We start from the raw sequence: 19,984 nt of genomic DNA, 5'->3' as shown, positions 1-19,984 counted from the left end.
TCTTGATTTTAACTCGAGGTTGGTGGTGGTGTCCTGAGGATCGTTCCTGTTCTGTTGGAATTTTCTAACTTTATATTTTCAGTTTCCATCTCGTCTTGTGTGTTTGTGTTAACTCCCAGCTCTGTTTTGTGCTTCCCGAACTGACTGCTTCTCTTTTTTTACTAGTTTCTCTGCATATTTGGATTTATGTGGATTTGAGCTGCAGGTGTGGCCATTCTTGCATGGTGGAGTCTGTCACCCACAATTACTTACCGTTAAATAACCTTGGTGGCATGTTAACATCAGTAAAAAGTCCCCCAGTATATTACTTATTCCACTCACGCGCTCTTGCACATCCGTCATATATTTACAGCCTGCTTGAATCCATATTTGCATTATTGAATAAAGTTCAATTGCCTTTACAGAGACGATAATGCCATTTTTAGAAACAGTGAGAAATTAATTAATAAATTAAAATCACTAATCATATTAATAATAATTAATGCAAATAATAAAATAAAAATAATTCAAAAAAATAAAAATATATACTTTTTATTTTTTTTAATTGTATTTCAAAGTGGTGTGAGAGGAAATTGGCGACACCGACACACACATAAAAAAAAAACATGCATACATTGTTTTGCATGACAGTTTTCCCAAACAAGTAAATCGGTGATAAAGAACAGTTAATTGTGATTATACAAACATTTGTCAGTCCCTGAAATCACATCTTTTATTGGATATTTCCGTCATCTAATCTAATCTGCAAGTGTTTCCAGCAAATATTTATTTCTATTTCCAGATTATAATAAATAGCACTCTGGAAAAAAGGACAGCGGCTCCCGTGATGTTAGTTTGCTGCGGCGTCCAAAGAGTAGCAAAGTGACTGTGTGGGGGAGATGAAGGTACACGTTTCTCCCAGTTGCCCGTCTGAACACTTGATAAGACGACAGCCAACTAATCCCCTCCACCAACATCACCACCAAAGCTCCACCTTTGGAAAAAAGCAAACTAAAAGCTTAAAGTCAATATACTCCCAAAGACTAATGGGGAGGAGGCCTCCCAGGCTTCCATCTCCACAACCGAGCTGCAAATGTTGATAAGGAGACTCGAGTAAATCCATCCAGGAGGATGCAACTGTATTTTGTTAGATTTGTCATATATTTCTATTTGGAAGACAATGTGAGATAAAATGATTTTTTTTTGTGTTTCCACCTGACCTGGTTGTTAAAATGTAATAACAGAACAAAGTTGATCCTCCAAAAGGAATGACTTGTTTAATTAATCCAACAGACCAACTGAGACATTTAATCAAGTTGAAAAAGATTTTTTTTTTTTTTAAATTACGTCAAGTCAAAATCAAATTGCAGCAAATTAATGTGTATGATTGGTGCACTGATTGGTCTCCTTATCATAGATGGCAGGTGGCTGATTTGATGAAGGGGGGGGGGAGGAGAGTTGTCACCATGCGTTCAGTGCAATCTTATTTTTTTTTTTTAATCTCTTCGATCCATAGATATGACATCAAACGAAAAGGCTCCAAACAAACACTTAGACATGCCTGGATTTGCAAGGTTTCACAACAAACAAACATTTAGATGTTTTAATGCTCCCGCACATGCATTATTAAGCGGTAATAAACATGGATTTCAAAATTAAAAAAAAAAAAAAAAAAGGGCTGACAGATGAGAAGAGTTTACACTCCCACTGCCAAAAACATCAGGTCACTCAGTGTCCTTGTCTTTTAAGTATATTTGTCTGTTTGACTGAGATACAGCACCCTTAGTTTTTCTTTTTAAAAAAATCCATCACCCATAATAATAATAATAATAATAATATTGCCTTTATTAGTCCCACAATGGGGAAATTCGAGATTCGAACCCAGGCCTCCTGGGGAGACTGGGTCCTGAACGCGGCGCCTTAGACCACTCGGCCATCCTGGCAGCCAAAAAAGTTGGATACGCTTCACGAAATTGCGTGTGTACATCTCAAATTTTTCTCCTCATTCGTTTGGCTCACTGAGAAAAAGTGGAATTATTTTTTTTTATAGTTTTATATGCAAAGTAGATGTGAATATTGTGCCATGCCACTGATGTTACATTTGACGTTTTTGTATTTTACTCATTTACTGCCATTGACGGCTAAAGACGTCATTTTTTTTTTTTTACTTGGCTGGTAGTGAATGAGTTAATGGCTTATTTTTCCAACAAAAGTTGGGTCCTACTCCAAACTTCAGGACGCATGGGGGTATTCAGTTTTTGAATTACCACCAGACACACAGGTGGAATGAATCTGTGCTGATCATTTTTGGAACTTACTCAGACTTACACTAACACAATGCAGCACATGACGGTAAAATGTAGAACGTGTAGCATTCACAGCTTGCACGCAAAATGTCACAGCCTTCGTTGATGTTGAGCAAGTAATAAAAGTTTTTTGTCACACTGGCCCAAAGTCACTAAATATTATACTTGTAAACGGCCGTCCAAGATTTTTGGGGCACTTTGCACCGATGTAAGAACTACTGACCTTGTTGCATTGTGTTTTGACGCGTGTGTAACCTGCCTCACCAAAACTGTTTTCCGTTATCTATGTGCGCTTCAGGCCCCTGCCAGCACACCTTCATTACTACCCCAGATAGTGGCATTGGCAACTTGTCACTTGTATTGATTTCTCTTAAACTGCAATTTACATGGATATTTGCGGGCGTCCTGAGGGCAGGCGGCAGGCAGGCACACGGCCCCGACATCCTCGCTCTCCTCGTTTTTTCCCGCCTGAAGGCCCAGGTGGAAATGTTTCCATCCAATAACAGTGCCTCAAAGTGACTTTTTAGTCTGACATCAGCTAACATGTGCTGTTATTCCGGCACATTCAATCCGTCTTTGTTGTTTTTCAGTTTGACCGTTAACGCTTGATGAGCATAACGTAGATAGATGCCTTTGCATGTTTAGGTTGCTGGAAAGTAAAAAAAAAAAAAAGACGGAAATGCATGAATTTGATGAATTTCTGACAATAACAAAGCCGTTAACTGTGATTTCTGAGAATGTGCGGTGGTACCACAGCGCCTTCTCCGCACACCCAACTGACCTTGCGCATTAGAGGAATTCAAACAATAACCTCCAGCTAGGCGAGCTGCAAATGCTTTCTGAAAGCCCTGACACTCCACTTTCTCACAACAATGCCAAAATGTCACAATCTTCAAAGTTTGCGGCCATAAACACAGTCAGTCAGTGGAGTTTTGCCCTGCAAGCTCAGCGTTGTATTCAAACGCCTGAACTGTATTACAAAGTTACCAGCTACAAATGATTGCGAGACATATATTATATGGTTCTACCTAAATCACTCGGTGTAAGCAGCCTAGTGACAGTCATTCAAACACGTCCAACAAAGCCCATTTTTCTTCACAGCGTTTTTAATGAAAAAATACACAATTTTACCCTTGTTCGAGTATCAATTTAAACCAGCTCACCATTCCCTCCAATGATATGACATTTATGTAATACTAAGGCCTGCTTGTGATAGTTATTACATTTGTACGAGCAAGCGACATTTGCGTTCTACCACTGTGGACCCCATACATTTGCTGATTTTTAGAATGGATCGGCAAGCTGGCCCATCAGGAAATGACCAGATTAGCCACTCCAGGCCTGGTTCACACCAATGAAGGCACACTTAAGATATTTAGGATTGTGAAAAGCTGTCTTCAGTTATCTTTATGATGATTGATCTCTCAGCATTACGCAAAATGTTAGAATGGAATCTTCTCATCTTGGTGAAATTCTCGGTCACGAGACTTTTATTTTGGGGGGGGGGGCTGGACTTGGGCAGCCCCTGACATGGACCCTCGCCTCAGCTGCTGTGGACACTTGAAGACCACCTCCTGTACCCCGATAATGCATACCCAGGGACAGTTAATTCTTTTGCCGGAAGAATATAATGTGCTTGTGGCAGTCTGTGGCAAAAAATATCTGTAAGGAAACACGGAACATTGGTTCCAGGCATTGAAAAAATATTAGTATTGAGGCATACTTTTTTTTTGTTTTTGACCATTTTTTGTGGTGCAAATAACCAAGTTGGTTGATTTTTTTTTTCTTCCCCCCATCTCTATATTCCTCTCAAGTGACAGTGTTATGACACGTTCTGACCTGAATTGTAAAATGAAAAAAAAAGGAAACCTCTACTGTCATTGAATGGGGAAAATGTATACCCCTGTAAAAAATCAAGTTAAATTACATATTTGATTATCATACTTTAAAAATGAAAAATACAAAAAATATTTACTGACATTACTTTTCACTCACCCTGTACATATACCACCGATTAACTTTGACTTTTATCAAGAGCAATCTACTCATAAAAGAAGACATGTCCAATTATCAATGAAAAAAATAATTGGTAAATAGTATCAAGTCATCAGACAGAATGCCACTATTACCTCTGCCAATGTGACGTCTCGCCTGACCTTCCCGAGGCACAACGAAGGTTCTCTCTGCGGAGGAAACAAAGTGTAAATAACTCAAGTATGAAGTAAAATGCCACAAGTATCACAAACAAAGGCTCGGGTGACTAACCAAAACACCCCCTGTGTTAGTATGTGACTGGAGCTGGTGATGTGATGTCACACCTCCCAGGCAGCCGCGATTGGACCCTAATTAGAAAGCTGGCTGAGGAACAGATAGGCGTCACGCGTGTCCTGCTTGATTGAATCCAAAGTAGCTGACGCCTAAATTTCCACAGAGGCAGAGCGCACCGAGAACCCGCAATAGTGATGCTGAGCGCAGAGAAAACAGTCCCCTCCAGTCGCGGAGTTACGACCAGAAGGTTGTGAAAATAGGAGCTGCTAAAAACAACGCACCCTCCTTGTTTTTTTTTCCAGTGAGGAGGGGCAAATAAAGGAGGCGAAAGAGAAGAGTCCGGCCACAAGTCTCAAGTTATTCCGACGAGTCGTTCCAAAGGGCAGATGGCGTCCGTACTTGGGAACAACAGCCGCGCGTCTGGAGCTCAAGGTGGCCAGGTTAAATGCAAGCTGAAAAGGAGGAGGAGGAGGAGGAGATCAAAGCGAAAAGGTAAAGGAATTGACAACTTTTGGTGCACGTTTTGACCGCTTTCTTGTTTTAACGAGCCGGTGGAGAAACTGAGGTCGCGCGCACCTTGGCGAGGCATTCGAGCGCAGCAGCCGCGCGATAGTGTGCGGATTCATCATCTCCGCTTTCCTGCTTGTGTTGCTTAAAGTTGGAATTAAATACATCGGAGAAACGTAACAACATGCTTATAGTTGTGCCTGGAAGAGTAGGCTCAGCCCCTTCGCGGTTTTTGACGGCGTTTATTTTCCTGAACTCCAAAGTTCAAGTTTCGTCCCTGTAACAAAGAAGGCTTTTATTTTTTTAAATCCTCCTTCCAAATGTTTTTTTTTTTTATTGATACAAGTTCCCTCTTTTATTGTTTGAATTGAAATAACTTTAATCTACTGTTTGATGCGGTTATAAATGAACTGACGTCCTCATTTCACTTAGTTGTATTTCATGCACGTGGTTTGTTTCCATTAATGCGAAATTAGTTTCATTCAGCCAATAACCGCAATTTAAAATGTATTGTCTACTAATAATTGCTAACCTGGAGATTATTATTTTTTTTTTAGAATCAGTCAAACCTGCAAGATTAAGCAATTAAAAGGGAAAAAAAAGAGAACTACTTTAAAATCAAGTATGGACTTTGACCAACAATGCTTACGTTTTCAGAAATATTTGAGTTTATTTACATTTTTGATTGGTTGACGTGGCATAAACACAAGAATGAATAACCTTTCACCTATCACTTTGCGACCTGCAGGGACGTCACTCAGTCTACAGTTACCATTGTCGTTTACCCATTTCATAATTTGACCAAAAATATTTTTAGGGAGCTTGGAACCTTTTTCTTGAAGGTGTTCTGTATCAAAGATCTTAAAAGCTTTTGTAGCATGTGTAATGACATAGCCAGAGGATAAATAGTCATTTACACCCTGCACCTTTAAGGTGCTCACAATAGGGTGGGAAAAAGGCAAAATTATTTTTTTAAGAAACATGAGCACCTGTGAGTATTCAACATTAGTCACCATGGTGTGACACATTTAAAAATATCAGCCCTTGTAAAAAGATTCCGTCGCAAATGAACTAAATTGCATCGGCTAATTAGTTCTAACTCAAAAATACAAAATCATTTTTGCCCCATTGAAATGATCAGTGGCTATTTATATTGTTAACAGTTTCATTCACTTACTCTGTGCTTTTTTTCCCTATGCTTTCCAAATTCCGAAGTCCTCCTCCTTGAGGCAAATGGAAGAACGCTTTGAGTGTGTTGACATATCCGAATGCAACAGAATGTGTAACGAGCTTTCATAAACACTTAGTACATGCCATCAAACTGCAAACACAAAACTGCACCTCGTTTCCATCACCCCTTTGTTTTTAATAGCCCAAGTAATTGAGACAAGGGAGACAATATATTAAAATATAGCACTGAGGCAAATGTATTTACATAATGGGAATGACAGAATCGGTTCCAGAACATTAAGCATTGCATATGAATATCACACAAAGCGTGCACATTAGCTGACAGGCCTTCGTAGCGTATTGTGTTTTCCGACGACTAATTTATCAGCACTGCTGATTCATTCTGATAACACGGGACATTAAGGTCCAGTTCAGGCATCCATTGTAAATTAAGTGTGTCTTTGCAAAGTGCTTGATAGCCGCTGACTCCTCAAGAGGTTGCCGGAGGTGGCAAAATCAGTATGGTCCCTTTTTTTTTTTTTTTTTAATTTTGGTCATTCGGCTGGCTAAATTAAAAAAATCTGTCCAATTAATTATTTTTTGAGTTAAATTAAATAAAGCTTGATTTTTTTTCTTTTTTTTTTTTAATTTAATTATTTTTCTTTTTTAAAATTATTTCTACACCCATTTTCTCTAGTCTTAGCAGCGTCTTACTGTCTGTAGACAAAATACCAGGTGATCATAATCTTGAGATTTCATACAATTTTTATTTGTGGATCTTAAGGCAAAAAAAAAAAAAAAAAAAGTCCTTGAGGATTACCGCTTGGCATTTGAGACTTAATCCTTTGAAAAGGCTGTAGATTATTTTGTAGATGGGCTCATACAAACCTGCAGTAAGTGTGAATTCAAGAGGTTGGGAACTGATTCATAACCTCCTGCTGCCTCTGTTCATTTGTTCACTGCTTTTCTTCAGCAAGGTTGCAGGTTTTGAAAAGCGGAACTATGTACATAGCCAAGCAAAATCCACCTGCTTATACTCTTCATTCGCCGTTCAAATGCTGCCGGGAGCTCGGCGTGCGAGATGCGTGCTTCGCTTCACATACATTTGTTGACCCTTAAAGCTGCACGTCAGTTTTCCGTGTTTAACCGGAATGATTTATTGACATGCTATCTACAGTATGCGCCTGTTAATTAATCACACTGCCGGGATTTACGGTTGTGCCCTTCTGGAATGATTCTGCCATATTTCTCTCACAAATATAACGTATATGACAGTCTGGTGATATACAGGAACATCTGGGTAAAAAAAGTGCTGCGGCGCCTTTTATAGCACAACCCAGGGTGACTGCCTGCCAAATCACTTCTGTCAATCTTTTCCATCAGTATGACATGGTCTCCCCCCCCCTTCCGTCTCCTTTTGTCTGTGGCATATGGGCCACATATTTGTTGCCTTTTACACATAATGTGGTTTTTGGTTCGAAATGAAACACAATGTAAAGATTTATAAGCTAACATTATTATTGATATAACCACGCTGCACCTTGTAGAGTAGATCATCATCTGATCACCACTGCCTCTTGAGCAGAATTTGGTGGCGTTTATGGTGAGGAGAGCCACGGCTGATGCGTTTGGGGGATATAATTCATGTTGCAATTATTGTTTACACTCCGCCTCCGAGTGAGGGTCGGCAGAGGGGTCGAGTGGAGGATGGCAGGTCTGGGCCAGAGGAGCGTATGGGGTGGGGGGGGGGGGGCATTGCTCTCTCGAGAGGGGCTGCAGCCAGGGCCATTAGTCGAGTGTACGAATTTGTGAAGCACACATTGGGTTATTTGGGGGGGGGGGTTATTATTTAAAGGTTAAAATTGTATCTTAACCATTGCCTCCTAAGGGAATTCTGAAAGGTTTTGGGATTCAGCGTGTTCAGTGCGGTGACGGTTTGCATACGTGCAAGGGCACTGTTGCTTGCGATGTATTGGATTATGAACTCAATCAAGATTAATGCACAATCGGTTGCCAAACTTCAAAACACCTTTTCCAAAGCAAATAAATATTTCAATGATTCTTTTCACCATTTTTTTGACGTTTATTAAATGAACAGGCATGTTTAACGTTTGGAAATATTCAGTCTCTTTGTTTTAACTAAATATGTGAAAAAAAATCAAAATCCTTTAACAGTGTGCCTTATGTATGTATGTCAAATTGTAGTTGACTCGTTTACCGTACTGGTTTGTTTCCCATGATGCACCTTATAACCCGGTGCGTCTGATAAACCAGTACGTCATATATAAGGAAATTTTCACCTCAAAAATAGTCAGAATTTAACACCGGTTTGTCCACAGTGTGGATTCACGGCAGATGAATGACACTTATTAGTATTTCAATCCTCGTTTTCCAGAAATGTTGTGCACCATGAGATTTTGTCCATTTTCCAAGTTTCGCTCAATTACCATCCTAAAGGCTGAAAGGTGTACTATGCTTGGGCCTGCGAATTACCACGGGCGCTATTACGTTTCCCCGCGGCCCGTCACGTTCCGATACGGGCCTTGACGTTTCTTACGTTCTGTCAAGGCTTTTTACGCATGAAACATGAATGCCGGGCAGCTTTGGAGCACACTGGTCCGGCAGTGTCGTATAAAGCTCCTCTTTCCTGGCTCGGTTTAGAGTCGGCATTAGCACGTTCTGGCACACGTATACTCTACTATAAATTAAATATGGTTGAGTTTTAGAAGAGTATTAGGCAGCAAAGTGTGAGATGCTTTGCATCCCACTGCGACTGTCTTCAAATTGTTACACCTTATCATTGTATATATGCAATCCTGTTTAGTTTCCTGTGCCTTATTTTACCACGGCTGAGTATATTTCTAATCAGAACCTTGATTTCTGTGGAAAATGATTTGACAATTTAACCATCTTGGCAGTCTCACTGCTCATCCTTGAGTGACAAACTAACAGGAAGACAGTACTTAAGTGGTATGCTACGAGTGTTAAGCAATAGAATAGGGATAACGGTAAAGCGGGTCCTCAGCAAACACTATGTCTGAATGATAAATAGCTTGAAATGTCATTTGTGTTAAGAGTGAAGATAGTCTGAAAGCCACAAAGCACGCTGCTGAGAGTTCATTGAGAAAATGCCTGCACTTCACTAACAAAACTCTGAATAGAACTGTGATGAGTCCAAGAGCTGTGAGTGTGAAGAAGCTGTGTGTGTTTATGACGCTGCTACAAAAAAAAAACAAAAAAAAAAACAAGCATTCACAAGGTTATTTTTATTCCACTTGTCGCAGAATTCTGACCTTTTCTTGGGAGTGTTGGAACACTTCCTATTGCCACGAACAATAAAATTGTATTCCTGCAACAGGGTATGTAGGTTAATGTCGGTTGTTTTTTCAAAGTGTGTGACATCATAGTAACATGACATTGTGTAAAAAAAGCCACTCATGAATTTGACGAATAAGATAACATTGGTTAAAAATTAAAAAAAAATAATAAAATAAATTAAATTATCTAAAAAAAAAAAAAGGTGCAGAAAACAACTTGATACTGGCCTGTTGACCCGGTTTGTGCGTGACGTCACTGGCCCAACGGGGTCGTCTTCGGACTCTGAAAATGGCCAATACAACATACTAGAATTTGGAAAAATCATGTCCCATACACTTAAACAGCCTAGATGTCCTACATTACATTATTTAATAGAAAACAATAGCTGCTTGACAGGTTTAGCATTTAAATTAATATTTTTTTTATATGATTCTCAATTTTTTATGATTTTTGAGCCTCCTTATTTATTTATATTTTTAAAAAAAATATATATATATGTTTATATATTTATTATATTTATAAATTTTATTTTATTTTCAATTTATTTTTATTTTTTTTTTTACACCGGACGTCCTTGCTGATGCAGCCTTCAATTTAAGTTGTTGAGTTGGTACCGACTGTTTGGGGTCTCTGGCCAGTAACCAAATCTAGTCCACCTCTGTGAAAGGCTTTGTGTCCTAATCTACTCACCTAAAAATTCTTGTACTGTGCACGTAAGCATTTTTTTTTTTTTGTGAGTTTCCTGTTCATGCTCTTAAGATCCGTGTCGATCACTTTCTTTAACTTCCCTTCCTCCATTTTGCACTTTTGATTTCAATTATCAGAACTTAGCATCGCTACGTACACTTTTAAAACACTTCATGACTTTGCTGCTTGCTTCATAATTGCATCATCCAGCATCTTACACAAATATATGTGGCGCAGAGTAGATATTAAAACATGGCTGTGTTGTTTCTTGTTGCGTTTTGTGCCAGGAGAGACCAGTGTCGCGCGGCTTGTGTGTTGTGGTGAAGAAGGGGGAGTGAGGGGTGAGGGGGGGGGAGAAAAAAGGTGCTTTTGGGTGAGGGGATACATTTCACAGATGGGAAGCTCCTGTTTCCGCCCTGAAACGCTTTTGTCACATTTGTTTGTTTATTTGTGCTGATAAACACATTAAGTGCTGCGACAGAAACACCGCCGGCATTTATTAGGTTAATGAAGGTCAGTGCCAATTCAAACAGCACTGCGCTCCTTCTGCGTGCTCATGTGAATTTACAGACGCTTCCTGATTAAGGGGCCCAGTGTTAGAATTCTGCAGCTTAGGACACTGTGTCCTCTAAGTGACTGAGCGCTTAGCTGAGGGAAAAATGGTTATTACTACTGACTGTGGTCTCTTGAGGACAGATGATAAAATGACCAAGGAGAAGAAATGGCAAAACACATTAGCATAATTAGTAATTATCTTGTAATAGTCCCTCTCGGCTTTTTTTTTTTTTTTTTTTTTTTACAGTGTGCTAGTCAGAAAATCAACTTTAAGTTTAGGCAACAAAAAACAAGTTGTTACAGCAAATGGTGAAATGCTCCAGTCGGGTTGCGAAGAATGAATCACATAAGCCAAGGCACAGATGCAGACTTAAAACACGCAGAAGATGACATTGTATTAATTAGTCTTGTTTGATGACTCGCTGAGACATAAGGGCATTACTCACATCTCTTTAAACCTGTTGAAGTGGTTGCTATGGCGACAATAGAACGAAGAAGGTTATTTTTCATCCATCTATTCTTAGTTGATTTTCAAACATTGATTTGGGTGCACTTGACAAGCGCAACACTGAATATGCAATACCGCTTAAGAAATGCAAATTGACGCGTGTTGTTTTCACGCATGTGGCAAGTGATGTTTCTGGCTGTATTCTTTCGCTGGCATTTGTACAACGCGTGCTGGTGCGTTGTAGTTCACAGTGAGCTGTCAGTCTTTATAAACAGAGATGTAGCACAACAAGTCGGCAGCATTTTTGCCGCCTATCAGTGTGCGTGCGTGCACGTGTGTCTTTGTGAGCACGAACTCTGCCGGAGACGGTAATATTTCCACAGCGAAAAAGAGAAAGGTGCCTCTAAGCAACTGTCAAAAGATTTTGAGGTTCTGTTGCTTGTTGGAAAACATGATTTTCACAAAAATGTAGCCGTTTCCTGCTCCATGACTTTGTGACTTTTTTTTTTTAATATGGTGTACTGTATGTGAGTTTAAGAAAGAGTAAAAATCTGTTAAGTAAGGAAGTTGCCACAGTACAGTTATTTGCCAGGAACTGACAGATGCTCAGCTCTGACAGCAGCCACATTGTCACGTTGAACAGCCAATTGTTGTCCTGAAACATTTCTTGCATTTTCGCGTTTGATCATTTAGCCCCGTAGCAAAGACGATAGACGTTACCGCTAACATCGAAGAACGTAATCAATCTGACTCGGCAACCTCGGATTGTTCCACTGAATGCTTTGGCGTTTGGTTTGCGGTTTGTACTCTCAGATCCGTGACTCATCACCAGTGATGACTCTCCCTCTGCTCTCTTCGGTTTCATCAACAATCACTCTGCTTATTGCTTGATGACTTGACACTGAGGATATGAATATAAAAGCAGGTGTAAGAAACAAAAAAAAAAAAAAAAGGTGAATGGTCGCAGAGCGCTGAGGTCACGGTTAAACACTCGCAAGGGGAGACCTTGCCGTTTCCAGTTGATCTTTCGTGACACCAGTCCCGGAAACCTGTCTCACACACCTCGTAAGCCGGCACGTCTAACGATGGTGCCTGTACTGCCCCGTGTATTAAGAAGGCAAAACATTTCTCCAGTTTATGATCCTAATTAGCTCTAACTGTGCCTTCATCCCTGAGTCATCATGCCTGGAGACGGGCCAGATCATTTGACGGCCCACAGCGCAACACTTTCATCCCCACCTTCGCGCTCTTTCACATTCCTCCCGTTTCATTCTTGTTTCCCATTTCATCACACACGCTTTGGATTATTGTCCCACGGCTTGCTTGCATGTATTCACAGCGGGATCGCCGCTACTGTGAAAAAGAACATATTTCATGAGCAGAAAATAGTAAAGGGGAGGGTGCTAGAAATTGTGCCTCATGCCACAAAAATACGACAAATCCGGAAATGTGTTCTGACTGGCAGCACATTGGAAAATGAAAAAAGCAAATTTATGGAATGCATATTCCCCTTCGGTTGAGTTTTTTTTATCAGCAGTGATGTCATGCCTGGGCCACATGAGAGCACAGCCACCTCGTCCGATGTGCTGACATTGCAAAGACAACATTGATACCCAAGCTCTTACCGAATAATGAAATTGGATGAAGCAGCTTAACTGTACACTGTCCCTACTCTTCCCATCAGACTGGGTGCCTGTTTGAGATAACGTTAATGAAGGAGACTTTAGCCAAGAATAGACACTTCTTACTGCTGACAGAGAGGAGGGTGGAGGGGGGTGGGGGGGTGCCCTCAGCATCTATTTCCATTAATGAGGAGGCGTGTTTTACAAGAGGGCCTCTCTTTAGGGATCCCTCCGCAGGTCAGAGAGAATCCCACACCTCAACAAAGTCCAAAAGTTTTGTCTGCAGTCCATTAAAGAAGTTGCATTTTGGATTTATGGCATGGCAGTCAACAGCAATTGTGCTTTACAATTGTATTCATTGTGCTTGAAATGACTTTTGTGTTTAAAATAAAAAAAAAAAATTAAAAAAACTTGGCTGATTGAGATGTTACAAATTTCTTTTACGATGTAGGTGGTTTGAATGTTTTTGTAACGTGTCAACGTCATGTGACTTGTTATGATCTGAGTTTTTGGACAGCTGTGATACTGGTTTGGCCGCTGTGTGCATGTCCGATGTTGTTCACTGTGGTCCAACGGATGCTCAGACGCTTGGAAAATTAGACAGAATATTGGTAATATGATGTACTACACTTTTATTATCCCTCTATGACAATTGTAACACCGTGATCTTAATTCTTGAGTAAATATTGCTTTGTCACACTGGAATACTTTTATTTTATTCTATGTGTCGAGTCTCAAAAAAGTCTCATTTGACTAATCGTGCTTCAATACGCCAATGAATCGGATGGCTTGCGCTCCCTCAGTAAATGTTAAGTCTCCAGATCCATGACTGATGGAAATGCTTCATGGCAGATTAGCCCATTGATAATGACGATTGTTTGATTATTCTGCTCACGCATGAGCACTAAATAACAGTTTTTCCCTCTCCTCACCTTACAATAAATCCTTTCTCATCCATCGATTCAAATATCCTCAAGGGTCTCCTTCTCGGAGAGCCCGAGACACTTATCTTACAAATCCTGAAAAGGTATTAAAAATCCTTGCTTGCATTTCCTCCATCGGCTGTTCAGCCTATCACCTCGGAGTTAGAACTGATGGCCAAGTTGGATATTTATCAACCCCCGGGCTGATCTGTGCAGTGCACGCAATCCTGTTTTTTGAAGTTTAACAGTCACACAGCGTTGTGTTTATTTCCTCTTTTCCGCCCCGGTTTTGATTTGTACAGCTTGAAGTGATAGAGCGTAGTGGATGTGTGTGCATTTGCTGAAAAACTAAGAGTTCCAATCACCCGTCCATTGACTTTGATAGTTCAGAGTGTATTTGGTTTGGGCCAGATAAGGCCTGAGTATACATCATTTCAAATTCAGTTGAATTGTTTGTACATCCATGGTTCTTTGGCAGGTTTGCTTGGATGGGTTTTGGTATGGTGGCTAAACCCCTCACCCCCCCGCCCCCTTTTTTTTTTCCTTCTGTGCTTTGGGGCGGCAGCCTTCAATGATGGGTGAAGGGTGTGAAGTACTCGAGGCTATGAATGTTTCCTTGCATAAAGGACAAAGAGTAAATTATGTCGCTGGGTTGAAAAGCAGAGATGTCCACCTACACCATCGCGTGTATTCCACATTTAAACACAAAGTTCACGAAACCAGTATGCACTCAAGACATAACCATAATTATTTTGGGCACAAACCAAGCTGACACACTACAACCAGAGATGTAAGACAGAAGGGAAGACAATCGGACACTGATGCAAATTATTAGGGCAGGGAAGGTGATCACACATTTGATGACGTTAATTAACTCATTGACGACCATTGACGTCAAATAACGTACAATAAAACGTAACCTTCAAAATAAGACTCTTGACAAAACAGCCTTCAGAAAAAAATAATTCCAAATACCGCCTGCTTTTGTCATTCAAATATTTTCCCGCCATAAGATACCTTTAGTGACATTTTTACCTCAGTTAACATGCTAACTTGTGCTATTCTGACATTTTCCTGTTGAGTTTCAAGTCATGTTGTAAAAAAACGAGAGGCCAACTAAAATAATTAATCACACATTGATTCGCCGTTATTTTCCCGTGTCATGTCATGAAAATGTAAAACTTTTTCTTTTATTTTGAAAGATTCCTTTTTATTGAAGGCTGCTTGGCCGTGCATGGGCTCTTTCGTGACGTAACGTACGCCTGTGTGTGTGCGCGCGTGGGTGTTGAAGGAGAGTGTGTACTGGGTTTAATGATAATAGCACCGGCGACAGCAGTCGTAATCCCGCCGCTATTCCCGCTGACTGCAGAGAGCCAGCGCTTTGTTCTTGACTCCTATTAGTGTGATGAAGCTTAATTGTAATTTGAATAGGCCATCAGTTGGATAAGCAGCGAATTGCACGCTCGTGTACTATACGTGTGTTGTGACTTATTTGGAAGAGCGTGGGCCCGAGACGGCGCGGGTGTGTGGTGTCTGCATTCTCCAGCAACAACGCAGCAATGGAGAAGACGCCCACAGGTCAATGAGGCGACAGCTCCGGGCTGCACTTGCTATTATCTACTTGGCGCCTTTTGCAAACCAGCAGAATTTCTTCAGACGGTCTGATGATTAAAACACAAACATGACAGGCAAAGACTGTGTTTCGATTTCTTTTTGTCAATATCACAAATGAGTATTCCGCACTTGACAGTAGGGATGAGCATAATATCATAATGCCTTCTTGAGAATTGGATTTGGATCGTTGTGTGCTCAGTTTGTATGTGTTGCTGCGCCATGTGTGTTCTAGCAGTTGTTTGAAGGTTCATAATTACCGGTGACAACTATTTTAATTTCCGTTGGCTATCGTTGGTATTTCTTATTATATGTTAGTATTAAGCTGTCGATTTTCATCAGACGAAGTTATAGGGTTTGAATGAACATTTAATTTGCCAGTTTACTGTAAGCTTAAGTAAAATTACTGTTTTGTTTTTTTCTCTTATTTAGAGAACTAGCAAGAGTCTTCATTTTGTTTCCCCAAAGTGATTTTATACGACGTTATGTTTTCCAGCTCACATTTCTTGACATGAAATGCACTTTTGGTTCTGCAATGTTTCCGCTACGATAAATGGCGGTTTAGCATTTGTTAATTGGCAATTATTGAGAATTGCTAAAATGCTGAAGGTTTAAGAACCATTTCGAACATTATAACGGTTTGTGAATGAATGAAACTTACACTGAATCTCTAAAAGTAGGTATTTTCATTTATGCTTGTTCTTTGAAACAACTCAGCAATATTTAACTAAATCTATTCACATCTATGAAGAGGAATTTGGGATGGTTTTCATCCCGGCACTTTTATACAGTTCTGACATTTTTTTCCATCAACTGTACAGTACTGCATTTCTATTCATACAAAAATGCACCCAGAATAGGTTAATGAAAATAGCTGCAGTTTCTTTCTATTTATTTTATTTTATTTTATTTTATTTTATTTTATTTTATTTTATTTTATTTTATTTTTATTTTTATTTTTGTATACTTTTCTTTTTTTACATTTTTATTTTTTTATTTATGATACTGCAGGAATTTTAGCTGTCAAACTGTACAACCTCAGCCTCAGTGAAGCAGGCCCATGTTTTAAGTTGACCGTGAGTTTGTTTTAACTGCCTTTGGCGCCGTTAGCCTTTATACACTCCCGGTTTGCTGTGGAATGGGTCGACCGTATAAACAAGACCCGGTCCCTGTGTGGGTAGTTTGTCACTGCTGTGACTTCAGGGCTATCTAAATAGCAGCACGGAGTGGTATTCATCATCGCACTCATCCTCATCATGGTGAGAGATGGATGACCTATCATTCCACCGGGTCATGAGTTATCACGCACCAGGGGCAGGTGGTTCATGCAAAGGTCAAAGGAGTATTTGTCTTCCAGCAACAAAGACACACGCGCATGCACGCAGTGTCATGTTTTATTTAAATGTGTCCCTTTTTACCAGTTTGCTTCTTTGACGCTGTAAGCCTTGTTAGATGCTTTGCTGTGTTTGGGGTCTGTGCACTGCACACTAATGTGAGCTAGTTTTCCCCTGACTGTTTATAAAACATTTTTATTAAAATGAAAAAAATAACAACCACAAAAAGAATACAAAATCTTGATTCAAGAAAATGCTGCATTTCATATGATTCGGGTGAAAATTTCAAATGTCTTTTCCGCCACCAATGACCGGCTACATTGTATTTAATTTCAAACGCATTAATTTTTGCAGCTTTAATAGTCTATGCAATAATACAATCAGCACAATTACCAATCGCTTCGCAAGCAGTAATGAAACCAAGAATGCCATCAATATGAAAATAATATCATTCATAAACCGATAAGCATTCTCCATCCACTGCAGACCTAGTCGGCTGTGCAATGTAATGAGCATTAGGCCTTATAGAGTGACTCTTTGTTAAAATAGAGAGTGCATTATCATTAGTGTGGCTGCTGTGAAATGTGCCAGACAACCCTGAATGGCGAATAGATTCATCGTCTTTCATTCTCACCCATTAGACTCCTATAATGAAGACTGGTTTGCTCCAAGCACAAATGTGCCTCTTTTACAAGAGACATTTTACTTCGACACTAACATCACCTGTTCAGATAAGATAAAATAACATGGAACCTTAATGATCCCTGGGTGTGTGTGTGTGTGTGGGGGGGGGGGGGGTTGGGGGGGTCATAATAATGACTACATGGAAATGAAATTGTGGAATTACATAAAAGCATAAATGTGTTTGGAATTAAATGAGTCTCTTCATAATGCCTGCTAAATAAATGGATACTGTTGGTTAAAAGAAATACAATATATGGTTTGCGTAGCTATAAACTTTTTTTTTTTGGAGGTGATACTTAATTTGGTTTCCATGCCAACAATGTCTAATGACTACTTTTCCTACTTTAATGAAGTCAGTTGAGAAAATGCAAGTGTGGATATTTAACTTGTAACTTTACTTCATAATGTTGATACAAATTAATATGATGCTGATGACACTTCGAAATAGCCCGTGAGCCGCAGCTACACTCGGCTCAACTCTATTAAACACGAGCCGCCATTTGGGTGGTCTCTCCTCAACAAAAACCTGCGTCTTTATGCACTTCTTGTTGGAGGGATATTTTATTCAAGAGGAGACTTCAGGGCAGCTAGAACATTGATCATTACATCAAAGCAGAGGCCGTGCAGCTGCCAGTTGCTCAACACACTTGATAAACCATTCCGTCATCCTGTGAAGTCAGCTGGGATTTGCTCGATTGCCGAGCATGACACCAGTCGTACAACAGTATAGAAAATGGAAGCAATGATTGTTTTTTTTATTATTATTTTTTTTTTAATAGAATTTAAAGTCTGGTGGCTTTGATGGCCAAGTACATGTAATGTACATATTGTAAGTAATTGCGATAATTGTTCTGAAGGACTAAACTACGCTACTTAGTTCTTCCTGGGATCTGTTCAGGTTGAGCTTCCATGCCAACATCCCGCGTCCACACCTGCTTGTCAAGCATCCATTGCCAAGATGGCTATCCGATGCATTCCTGGCTTGCCCAATTGGCTAAACTGCAGCGGCGGCCATTATCATGAGCTAAACAGGTGCTGAGACTTATCGCTCCTTCATTACAATGCCGATCTTTTTCGCCGAGCGCCGAGTCAAGCAATCCATTTTTCAATTTGGTTTCCTGCCTGAGATAAATGAACAGATGTTTATTGATTTTCCTTCCAGTGCAACTGTGAGCCTTGTTTACACCTGACAGCTGAGACGATTTACCTGAGTGGCTGTTAAACACCTACATGCAGCTTGATCAGTGTTTTTTTTTTATTTATTTTTTTTATTTGGACTTAAAATGGGTTGTTACATTTTTCATGTTTCTGATCGACTGACACATTGACAGAAGATGCAGGTTGTCTTTAACATATCCTAATAGTGCATGACTACAGAGTTCAAAATAAATAAATAAAAACACTCACCTCTGACAATGAATGCCACAAAAATACCTAAGACTTCATCCCACTGAGGTTTTGATTCCACATGGTGCAATTATGCCCCCCCCCCCCCACACCATTGTTTTCCCAGCATGCCACATTCACCAGCTGGTTATTGCTGCTAAAAAATATGCTTATAAAACTGCTGTAGCTTGGCACCACCGCGCCCTAATGACGGGGAGTCAAGTGGCATGCCGCCGATATTCCCTCACATGTGCACTGTCACAAGCCATTGAATCGAAGTTGGGGAAAACTGGAGCGAGCATTGATTTGCTCCAAGACCCTCTCTAACCCTTCTCTTCCTGCTCAGCCACAAATAGGCACTTTTCATGCACACACCAAGCCGTCATATTTAATTTGAACTACCCTTAACTCGACTGTATCATCATTATCAAGATTTGATTTAAGTGTGCTATTTCATCTATACGGCACCTGGTCTGCTTATAAATCGTTCGCTTCAGAATGGCACGAGCCCTTCCGATTGTTGCTTGTCCACTTCTGTGAGTATGTTCCTGCAATGGTGGTGCAGAGTCACCGGTGCCGGTTTGCTGCTTCTATATCAAAGTCTGCTGAAATGTTGCTGATGTAGGGTGAGAAAAACTGGATGATAGATTGGAAACAACTCATTCGCTACCATTGACGGATATAGGCGTACTTTCATTTTACCTGGGCAGGCAGTGAATGAGATAAACAAGTGCTCAACATTTGTTCCATGCACATATGACCCCAAAGGCTAGAAGTCTCTATGACGCCAGGCTCATTCGACTAAACGTTCTCCTGTATTTTTGAAAATAACTCGTGTCTCGAACAAGCTGCATTTAATTGTGTTTGAAACCTTGAGAGTGGACTTTTTTTTCAAGTGGATGCACAACATTTGTTGGAAGTTTTGTTGTTGGTTTCACCTCTCCTCAGTGTTCTATGATTGCATGAAAAATAAAGAAAGACCAGCTGCAGTTTGTCTTCTTCACAAGGTCCATTGAGTGCAATTACACAGAACAATAGAGGCGGCACGATGCTAGCTGACTGCGCTAAACACTGCTTCACTCTGACACGAGAGGAGGCAGAGAGGCTGAGCCAGATCTAGATGTGAAGTCTACCAGCCCCTTTGTTCTTCTCTGTTGTTTCTTGCCCAAGTCGGAGCCACGGCCAG

At 40.2% G+C, this 19,984-nt stretch overlaps 1 protein-coding gene and 1 long non-coding RNA gene across 3 annotated transcripts in view; one reads left to right on the top strand and one right to left on the bottom strand.

Moving 5' to 3' along the window:
* Positions 1 to 691: 691 nt before the first annotated feature.
* On the bottom strand, positions 692 to 4,983 carry LOC148318288 (uncharacterized). The gene is made up of 3 exons (XR_015839936.1): positions 4,551 to 4,983; positions 4,415 to 4,468; positions 692 to 973 (listed from the first exon to the last, which is right to left on the bottom strand). It is a non-coding gene; the product is annotated as an uncharacterized LOC148318288 (long non-coding RNA).
* The window catches only part of adarb2 (adenosine deaminase RNA specific B2 (inactive)), a 109,280-nt gene continuing 93,873 nt past the window's right edge, over positions 4,578 to 19,984 (top strand). For both annotated transcript variants that reach the window (XM_088283297.1, XM_088283296.1), the window contains exon 1: positions 4,578 to 5,045. In XM_088283297.1, the coding sequence (XP_088139423.1) occupies positions 4,940 to 5,045 (106 nt within the window). In that variant the 5' untranslated portion in view covers positions 4,578 to 4,939. The remainder of the gene's footprint in view (positions 5,046 to 19,984) is intronic.

The sequence above is a fragment of the Idiotropiscis lumnitzeri genome, chromosome 19 (genome assembly GCF_059441095.1).
Source record: "Idiotropiscis lumnitzeri isolate Australia: NSW breed Sydney's pygmy pipehorse chromosome 19, RoL_Ilum_1.0, whole genome shotgun sequence".
Classification (NCBI taxonomy): Eukaryota; Metazoa; Chordata; class Actinopteri; order Syngnathiformes; family Syngnathidae; genus Idiotropiscis; species Idiotropiscis lumnitzeri.
Note: the sequence above shows the minus strand (reverse complement) of the source record. Positions and strands in the feature narration are given on the sequence as shown.